The following is a 10,789-nucleotide window of genomic DNA, read 5'->3' on the forward strand; positions in this document are numbered from 1 at the left end:
TTTTTATGGTAGCTTCTGTGAGACCATTTTGAGTGTGTGTACGTGGGGTACAGGGTGCTCTACGTCAATTCCGATAGACATACAAAAATCATCAAATCCTTTAGATGTAAATTCTCCAGCATTATCAAGTCTGATAGACTTGATTGGATAATCGGGGTGGTGAACCCTCAAACGTATAATTTGTGCTAGGAGCTTTGCAAAGGCAGCATTTCTTGTGGACAGTAATGCAACATGTGACCAACGGGTCAAAGCATCTACCAGAACCATAAAATACCTGAATGGTCCGCATTCTGGATGTATAGGTCCACAAATATCACCTTGTATTCTTTGTAAAAATGGAATGTTTTGTTTTGTATCTTTAGCATAGGATGGTCTCGCTCCTGTCTTTGCTAAAGAACAAGCTTTTCAAAATGAGTGGTGTGGTTTTGACAAAGTCCACGAAGTAGAATGAGAGAGAGGTTGCACATCAGTTGCTTTAGATGGCAGTGGTTGGCAGACGTTGTTACTTTCCATTGTAACTGTCTTTTGTCTCATTTTACTTTTCACTCGAAAGAAAGGATGTCCGTGTGAGTTCTTTAAAACACGGATCATCATATCACGACCTGGGTGCCCCAGGCGGTCGTGCCAAAGCTTGTATAAGTCACTGTTCAACAATTCATCGTTGGTAACAACATGTAATTCGATAATTCGAATAGTAGTAGTGTACAAACCACTAGAGTGACTCATTAATTTCTCTAAAATGCGTTTTCTTCCACATGTATTAGAGATAATATTTATATATTCAATTCCATTTTCGCAGTGAGTTTTCAAGTGATAACCATTTGCACGGATATCTTTGAAGCTTAACAAGGTACGGTTAGCTTTTGGTGCATATAGAGCTTCTGTGACTTTAATCATTGTGCCATTTGGCAACAAAAATTGAGCATTACCTCGCCCAATGATCACTTGTGATGATCCAATCATCGTAGTCACAAAGGATTTATAAGAAATTAAGTCAACAAATAATTGCCTATTTCTTAAAATAGTGTATGTGGTGCCACTATCAGCTAGGCACTCAATCTCTTCTGAGGATGACATTCCTACAAGTAAATGGGACTTCAAAGAATTCGGTCACATAATTCAATCATACAATAGATTATCACAGTAAAAATTAAATCCAAAGCATAATAAGTACCCATAAAAATTAAAAACCACTGATCCATCAACAAAAAGCGATAATTTAAGACTACCTAACATAGTTTAAGTCATCAAAGCAAATATTTAAACCAAAGTCTTCTAAACCACAAAGAAAGAAAATAAACAAGTTTTTAGGATCAAAGAATAACTAAAGAAAAATAACAATCAATCAAAGTCAGGTGTTTCCATAAGGGCATGGTTCTTGTTGCCTTTGAAAGTCTGAAATGGTCAAGTTGACATCTGGGGCATGATCATGTTCTTCCACACAGTGAGCTTCTTGATCAATAGATTCCCGGTACTTTTTGTAGTTGGCTGCTACTTTGGCACTAGCTTTGCATTGCTGGTACCAATGTCCGGAGATTCCACACCTGTAACAAGGTGCATTGTCATTCTCGACCTTCTTAGACATGGAGTTCTTATGTGCTTTTTCAACAATGTTGCCCCTACTACTAGGTCCAGAAGTAACATCTCTAGACCAGGTATTTGAATGGCCTCCACGCCCATGGCCCCTTCCACGATGACCCCTTTGTCCTCTTCCACGTGGGTTATTATCCCCACGTGAGTATGGAACATGAGAATATGAATCATAATTTTTAACCTCTAATTGCTTGTTTGGATCAAGTAGTAAATGTAGCTTCTTGTGAAGTAAAATGTTTCTACTCCTGATTTCTACTTCTCACAAACACTCATCCTCACGCTATTATTTCTTTTGCTGTTCTAAGGAAAATAATTTAAGAAGCCAGATAGATTTTGAAATAAACTCTCCCGAGAAGTGATGAAGATGTTCTTCTTTTTGCATCAAAACAAAAGTGATGAAGATGTTCAAAAGGATTGGGCTAGAAACCAAGTAGTCAAAAGAAACCAAGTTCGATGTGGAGTTAGAAAATTTAAGGCATACCTAAAATAATTATCAGCTAAAAAGTTCAAGTCATACCCTAAAAATTAACAAGTAGAACAGGTCTTTTAGTTTCCCATAAATATGATTATTTATCAGGAATTTTCATCCCCGGATGATAATAGTTTCTTGACCTGAAACACAAGACTATCAATACCAACACTGGCAACACATTCTCCACCTCAAACAACTGGAGTTAACAAAGGTTTGTTCAGGAAATGAGCTTCCAAATTCCCAATTACGAGGTTCCCCATATCAGCACGAGTTTCGAATGTGCCACTTCCAACATGTGGTTGCAGCACGACATTATCGAGTGCAAATAGCTTTTCTGGTACCTCGGGTTCATTTTCAAATACGTCAAGACCTGCACCACCTAACCGGCCTTCGACCAATGCAGAAACAAGCTCGGGTTCGTCGACATGAGGACCACGGCCGATGTTGATGAGGACTCCCTTGGGACCTAATGCATTCATCACTTCACGATTGATAATGTGACGAGTTTCTGCTGTGAGTGGACAAGCAACCACGAGGATATCACAGTTTGATGCTAAGTCCATAACGTTTGAATAATACTTGTATGTTGTGTTGGGTTTTTCATTTCGGGAGTAGTAACTTATAGGGCAACTGAAAGCTTCCGCTCTCTTGGCAATTGCTAAACCAATTCTTCCCAAACCCAAGATGCCTACCCTTTTGCCAGAGAACTGCAAACAGAAAGCAAAGTAAACGAAGAACAATGTAAGATTTCTGTAAGAGTTTAAGATATGACTTTCTTCAGCTAAAGCAATCACATTAATAGCAAAAAACTAAGCAAGATGACATTCTTAAGTGTGTGTGCAGTAGCAAAATGCCAAAACCTATCAAGCATAGTAAAAATTATATATTCTCTCTCTTACACACCCGTTTAAGTGTACAAGATATTCCGTTTACCTAAAACAAATTAAGACAACTGCTTCAGGTGCATCAAGTTGTCAACAAACAAGGTGGAAATATTTAATTCACATGTAGAATCAGAACAGACCAAGAACTAAAAAGCAACGATCACAGAAATTGCATTAAGATGCCTACTTTGACACTCCATCCACACAGAAATGCTTAGGAATCCCCTGCTAATAAAAAACTAATTAACACGAAAAAGCTACTACATTTGCACTAAGACGTGTCATTGCAGATTGAATCTTAGCAGCCAAAACCCCCCATCAACAGATGAAGGAGGCATAACCGTAACCAAACTTTGGATGTAAACTCGATTGGATTTGTTTCTCTTGCTCTTCGGTTGACAACGTCGCTTCACTCATCTCAATCATAGGTCTCTTATTGCCAAAATAAGTACAGATGAAAAATCCTTATTGCATTAGATAAGAGACCTATAATTGAGATGGGTGAAGCGACAGTCTACCAATAAGCGAGCGGAACAAGTTCAATTGAGTTTAATCCCAAGTTTGATAATAGTTATGCTACCTTCACATCTTGGTAGGGGATTTTGACTAGTAAGTTTCAATATGTAAGTGATATGTCTTAAAGCAAATATAATAGCTTTTTCACGTTAACGGGTTCATTTCTTAAAAGGTGATCCCCAAGCAATTCTGTGTACATGCAATGTCAAAAGAATACATTCTTATGACTGCGAATAACCACATATGAGAAAATTGGGGAAAGACAAACAACCTCGTCCAATACAGCAGTGAATCAAAGAATAAATAAGATACATGTAGGCAATGAACATCATCAAAAGAGGAAGTTGACTCATAATCAAATCTATTAACCTGAGAAATTCTGCAAAGTATCTAGTAATCCACAATGGTTGGCAAATAGTTTACCCCTATAAACTACCAAAAGTATCTGAAAAACCCCCAAATGTTTCACAAAATGCATCAGAGACATTTCCAAGAGGCGTCAAAATTCTAATATCCTTAAATAGGATTCCTTTAGTTTCTGTTTTAAAATCACTTGAAAATTTCAACAAAATTCTACAATAAATAAATCTGAGCTCAAAATTGATATCACCTATTGAAGAAGAAATAAGTGTTCATATATGCATCAGAGAGATTCCAAAGATGAATCAACATTTAATTCTCCTTAAAAAGGATTTCCATGTCCCCGTCTCTTTTATCATCACTTGAAAGGAGAAAAGAAGAAAAGAAGAAAAAGCAATCTCCGAAGAGAGAGAAGACAAAGTAGATGAAAGAACACCATAAGGTTTTTGTAAGATTCAGTTAAATTAATTGTTGGAGGAATGATGAACACGCACACACACACACTAGAATATGACCTCTCAAGGTATGGCATTCCTAACAGCAAAGTGTCAAAACCTATCGAGCATAATATAGTCTATCTTCCCTTTCTTATCTTTACCTTTCTTACAGTATACAGTATATAACACCAACTGATAAAAGTGCATCAAGTACTTAGCAAACAAGGCCTTGACAAGGACTAGTAAGTAATGGTATCTAGTATCACAATTAAGATGCAAAATGCTGAGAAAACTCAAAGCAATAAATACTATATGAGAAACGACCATAGGAATACTTCAATAAACAAAACATGGAGGAACAAAAACGAATATTTCCAACATAGTGGCAGTGCATCAAAAACTTGTCAAACTAGTACTTTCAATGGGGCATTTGTGATATCAAGACCTGACCAGTTCACATCTAGGACATACATTCATTCAGTTATATTCAAAACAGAAAACAAGTGGAATCCTACTGAATAAGAATGAGAATTAGACTGCAAAAAGATGATTGTCGCTACGGGACAGTTGTTATTTATTTTACCAACTACCTGATCAGTTCACATATGGGACTATCAATAAGCTATGATTAATGGGTGGGTCAAAGATTTTCATTGAGTAATTAACAAAATACAGACAAAAGAACTACATGATTTTACCAAAGATATTTTCATTTTTGACTAAAGACTAAAAGAAACAAATCATAAAGATCAAAGAATTTGAAGATAAAAGAAAACAAACCTTTGTAGTCATTTTGAAATCCCCCAATTTCCACAATCCCTTCCTGACATACTGATCACTCTCACAAATCCTCCTCAAAGTAGCCAAAATCAAACCAATAGCAATATCAGCAACATCTTCAGTCAATACATCAGGTGTATTAGTAACCCTAATACCTTTCTGCTTACAATAACCCAAATCAATCTTATCTAAACCAACACTAAAACTTGATATGATTTCCAATTTAGGTAATGAATCAATCAATGATGCATCAGCACCAGCAGTAGCATTTCCTACTACAGCTCTAATTGAATTAGAATTCTGTTTCAAGAAATCAATCTTGTCAGGGAAATTCCAGAACCTGAAAAGCTTGAATTTCTTATCAAGTTCTTCTTCTAGTGGTGTTGACATTGGACAGGTCATTAGAACTCCAATGGCTTCCATTTCTAGCAGATGATGATGATGATGATGAGGTAGGATTAGGTATTATTTTTTAGGGTTCAGAAGTTTTTCTAGTGTTTGTGTTTGATGATATGGTTGGCAAGGATTCTTGTGTGACCTCACTTAAATGCCCCCACTGATTCGGAGATTTTGATTTATCTCACTCAGTTAGTGAGTGTGACACGGTGGTGCTTGCAGATTGGAATTTGTGATCGATAACTGTAAGAGTGAATGGGCTTGGGACCGGGTATATGCAACTTTGGTAGCTTCTCATGAACGATTTTTTTTTGAGGGACGATGGTTTTTTTTGAGGGATCGTGGTTTTATTAGGCCACCTTCCCTATAGTTATAAGGGGTGTCCTAAAACATTGAAATGACTAACCTACTCTTAATCTAATTTAATTTAAAACCAATCCAATAACCACCTATCCACCTCTCCCACCACCACCTCCCACCATCGCCGATTACCACCACCACCTCCTCCGATTATCACCACCACCAACCACCGATTACCACCACCACCCACCACCGCCGATTACCACCACCACCACCTCAGATTATCACCACCACCAACCACCGATTACCACCACCACCTCCGATTACCACCACCACCACTATATATATATATATATATATATATATATATATATAGCTTAATTTAAAACATTAACAAAGATATTCTCACAAACCCATTACTTGTCATTCGTTTTTGGTTGAATAAATGAGAAGTAATCATTAAAATGAGTTGAAAATGGAAGTTGCAGAGAGGTTTAATGGAGGTTTTTTTTCAGAGAAAAGTTCGGTTATCACGAATTAAATTTTTCTTAACCGAACTCAGAGTTCGGTTGATTCGCAAAAAAATACGTTTAACCGAACTCCTTGTGTTAGAACAACACAAGTCCATAAGTTCGGTCCCTTCACAAAATAAGGATATCACCGAACTTTAGTTTACGAAAATAATGAGAAGTCCACAAGTTCGGTTCGCTCGCAAAAATGTTAAGTTTTCTTTGTAACCGAACTCTACCTTTGAAACTTCATAACCGAACTCTACCTAATTCGCCAAGAAATAAATTTCGTAGTAACCGAAAGTTTGCCTAATTGCATATATTCATATATAAGCCCAGTTCGGTTGATTCGCAAAATATGTTGAAGTTTGCGAGCCAACCGAACTTCTAACACTAGGTTACTTTTAACCTGCAGTTCGGTTGGGAACTTGGTTGCGTTGAAGTTTGCGAACTAACCGAACACACAAAATGTACCCAAATAAATTGTTAACTTCAAAGTTCGGTTACCTACCATTTTATCCTAGGTAACCGAACATTACACTGTACGACCAAAACCTCCATTAACGAGCGAGTTCGGTAACCTACGTGTTTGGAAAACATAACCGAACTACACTTTCAGGTGTGTTCGGTTACATGTTCTTGACATATGGTAACCGAACTGGCCCAAATCTACATAAAAAATTTCATTTTTTTTGAAAGTTTGGAGCAATTCAACCAACATTATCTAAGTTTGAAGCATACTTGGTTACCCAAATACCCTTCCTCCGGTTGTGGTTGGTAAAATCCATCGTTTTTCATGTTTTCCTTCTTCATCTTCTCTAACTTTACTCTCTCAATAATTCAACTTCTTTAAAAAAAAACCATCTGATTTTTTAATCTCACTAATTATCTTTAACTTAATCATTACACTAACTATTATTAACACTAACTAATCATCACCCAAAATTAATCAGGAGGGTAATTTAGGTATTAATATAAATATCTAGATAAGGGGTGACCTAGATTTACTTCTAATATCTTTACCCAAAATAAAACCATGGTCCCCCAAAAAAAACCATGGTCCCCAAAAAATCGTTCCTTCTCATTTGGGTGGAATATGTGCTCGGCTCATCATGGTCCGGGTCCGGATTGGTTAGATTTTAGCCTCGTCCGCATCCAATTTAATACAGTAAAATTTCAATAAATTAATAATGTTGGGACTGACAAATTCTATCAATTTAGCGAAGTATTAATTTATCGATAAATTAATAAGTTATTAAATTATCGAAACACTCTAAATTTAAGTTTCAAAAATAAAATAAAAGAAAATATTTAAGTTAAACTTAATGGTTTCCCATAATAACAAATATCTTGAGATAGTATTTTCAATTCAAATTGATGAAGTAATAAATTTTTGGCATAATATAATATAATATGGTATAGTATAGTATATTATATTGCATATTGAAATAATAAAGGGGTGTTGGTGCCCAGCTTGTTGCTACGTTGCCAACCAAAAGTTTTGTGTAATAAACTTACGAGTTGTTTAAATAAGAGGAGGGATCCCTTGACAGGGTCTTATTTTACAATTTTTGACAGTCTCATCTTGACCATTGGATGATGAAATACCAATGGTCCTGATATTTGCATTAACTCCGGGTTACCCGATGCCCGTATTGAAACGAGATACTCATTCTTTTTTTTGAAGCATGAATTTATTAAGAAAGTTTAGATTACAACTTGTCGTGGATATGTGGTACCCACAGAGTCTTGAAATAAAATGTGACTGATAAAAGATGGGATTGTCTGGTCCCAGATTTTGGTTGAATAGTTTCCTGTTTGGCTTCCATCTGCTACATGATTTGCCAATCCGTCCGCTGCTTGATTTCCTTCCCTGTAATTGTGTTGTATATCGGCTTGCGGGATTTGCCTCAGTCTATTTTTTATTTCTTCAATCATTTCTGCTATGTGCCAAGGTGGTGTGGTAGTTGATGTAATGAAACGTAGGAGGTTCTCCGAGTCTGTTTCAAAGAGAATTCTAGGCCATTATCTCTCTGTTGCTGTTCTTGAAGCCAATAGTAAAACACATGTTTCTACAGTTCGTGCAGTCGTAATTCCTAGTTGACGAGATACTCATTCGGTCAATTTTCATCACCTCTCTCCAAGAATTTTCTCTCGGTCTTCTTCTTTTTCCATAAAAAAACTTTTGCATTGATTATGATTCAATCAAAACTAAAAACACAAGAGAAGGATAATCAATTGTATTGTATTAAATTTTAGGCTTTTTGTCATTTCACAATTTCTGATTCATGGAATCCGTCTACAACATGATGTAGAATGTAGGGTTTACAGGTGATGTTCATATATAACTAGATCATTTGATTCATCAAAGAAACATAGAATATTTTCCCACTGTTGACAATATGTGATAACAAAACCCCATTGTTGACAATATAGTATGTTATCACAAAACCTCAAAATGATTAGTACTTTTCCATTCCCAATCAACTAAAATATAATTGTAAATCACTATTTTAATTTTTTTTGTTCTTTGATCATATCATATGAGAAGAAGAGATTCAAACAAACCGTTTATTCGATGTTGATAATTTTTTAAGGATTTGGATGAATGATCAATCACTTCTGGAACTGCTAATAAAAATTTTTAACGATTTTGATGATTATTATTCGATATTGTGTTAACCGAACATGTTTCAAAATATCGATCTAAATCCAAACCCCTCTTGGTTTATGTGCTAGAAGAGAGACGAAGGAAAGTTGGGAAACAAAACAGCATCAAGTTTCAATACAGGCATCAGGTAACCCGGATTTAAGGAAATATTAGGACGGTTAGTATTTCATCATCCAATGGTCAAGATGAGACTGTTAAAAATTGTCAAATAAGACCCTGCCTCCTCTTTACATAAATATAATATTATTTGTATATTGCATATTATGTGCATAAATTTATATATTTTTTGATGTTAAAAGAAACAAAAAACAACAACACAAAAAAAGAATGTAACAATAGCTCATACTTCTCGTCTCAAAGGTGTCAAAAAATATCCACGATGACAAACGAGATTCGAAAAGCATTGTGTGAGTATAGTCATTCCAATCCAAATGTGACTCAAAAAGAAACACAAAAATGGCTTCTTGAAAAATTTAACATACGATTGTGTCAAGGAACGATATCAAATACAATTAAGCGTGCATCGGAATACATCTCAAGTGAATCCAGTTTCTCGTAAATAAGCAATCTTATCAATAGTAAAGTTAAAAGATTTCTCCCTACAATTTGAGAAAGGCACTCCTTAACTTCTCAAGGAACTATAAAAAAATCAGAGATGAAGTCCAGTGTTGCATAAATGTGAACAAGAAACAAACAACTTTGGAATCTTATTTTAGTAACTCACCGGTAATGTAATGCTATTATAATGATTATTAATTTTGCGTTTCCTCGCCTTCCCAAGATCGCTAATTAGCGTTTCCCCCCTAAAAAGATTCAAATTAGTGTTTCCTCCTATCGTCAGGTATTCCATCCATTACTCCGGTAGCTGAATCAGCCTTTATGCACGCATGGCATAAACTGCGAACATGTAAATTGAAGTACCGGAAATGCCCTCTCATACTAACTTAATCTAACGGTGGTAGATAAAGTGTAATAATGAATGGTGAAGATTCACAACACAAAAAACCATTTATGCTTCTCCGCACGTATCTCTCGTCCAAGCTGTAGAACATATCCTAAACCAGTAAACTGATTCTTACACCATTAATGGTGGTTTGATATTATAGTCCAATACTTGCAGCAACTAAATTTCATCAATCAAATTACAGTAAACCCTATCTTCAAACCAAGAAAACAATCTCAAAACAAATAAGAAATTCAAACACTGTTAGGATTTATCAATTAATGCAGGATTTGTCACCCAACCCCATTCAGCAAATGGTAAGGATCTTATTAATATTAAATTAAGCTTATTAGGAGCAATTCTTTTAAACAGTTCAATTTATCGCTTAAACCTTAACTTGTATTATATCTGAAGCATCAAAGGAATTTCTAATTAACCCTTGTTAGAAAATGTTTCTGTTGTCGTAGAAACTATTGATGATCAAACAAGTAATTAATTAACATCAGCTTGTAAAGTTGTTGTTTCGAGTATGAATTGATCAAGTTACAACAAACCATTTTATAAAAAAAACTTACCGAAATTCGATTAGATCTCTCTGTAGTTGCTGCAATTAAATTTGAATCTATAAAAACCCTAACCATTCTGTATATTTTTAATCGAAATTCAATTAGATCTTTCTATAGTTGCTGCCATTAGATCTGATTCAATGAATTGCTGCTACAGAGTTTCCAAGGGTTTCGATTTGATTTGGGTTGTGTAAGGAGGAGGAGTACTGGTGATGATTTGATTTGATCTGAATTTGATTAGAGTTAAATCTTAACTGTGCGTCGTTGTGTCCAAGAGTGTTTCCGTCGATGAAAGTGAATGGGAAGAAAGAAAGAGTGATTGAGCGAAGAAGATAAGGGTATTTTAGTGAATTTAGCAAAAT

At 35.5% G+C, this 10,789-nt stretch overlaps 1 protein-coding gene and 1 non-coding gene across 2 annotated transcripts; both read right to left on the reverse strand.

Moving 5' to 3' along the window:
• Positions 1 to 2,049: 2,049 nt before the first annotated feature.
• On the reverse strand, positions 2,050 to 5,639 carry LOC113349087 (hydroxyphenylpyruvate reductase-like). Its single transcript, XM_026593005.1, has 2 exons — positions 5,043 to 5,639; positions 2,050 to 2,772 (listed from the first exon to the last, which is right to left on the reverse strand). The coding sequence occupies exons 1-2, from the start codon at positions 5,463 to 5,465 to the stop codon at positions 2,254 to 2,256; spliced, it is 942 nt and encodes a 313-aa protein (XP_026448790.1). The 5' UTR covers positions 5,466 to 5,639; the 3' UTR covers positions 2,050 to 2,253.
• On the reverse strand, positions 4,103 to 4,194 carry LOC113354807. The gene has a single exon (XR_003362021.1). It is a non-coding gene; the product is annotated as a small nucleolar RNA R44/J54/Z268 family (small nucleolar RNA).
• Positions 5,640 to 10,789: the final 5,150 nt, after the last annotated feature.

Source organism: Papaver somniferum, chromosome 2, assembly GCF_003573695.1.
Source record: "Papaver somniferum cultivar HN1 chromosome 2, ASM357369v1, whole genome shotgun sequence".
NCBI classification, from domain to species: Eukaryota; Viridiplantae; Streptophyta; class Magnoliopsida; order Ranunculales; family Papaveraceae; genus Papaver; species Papaver somniferum.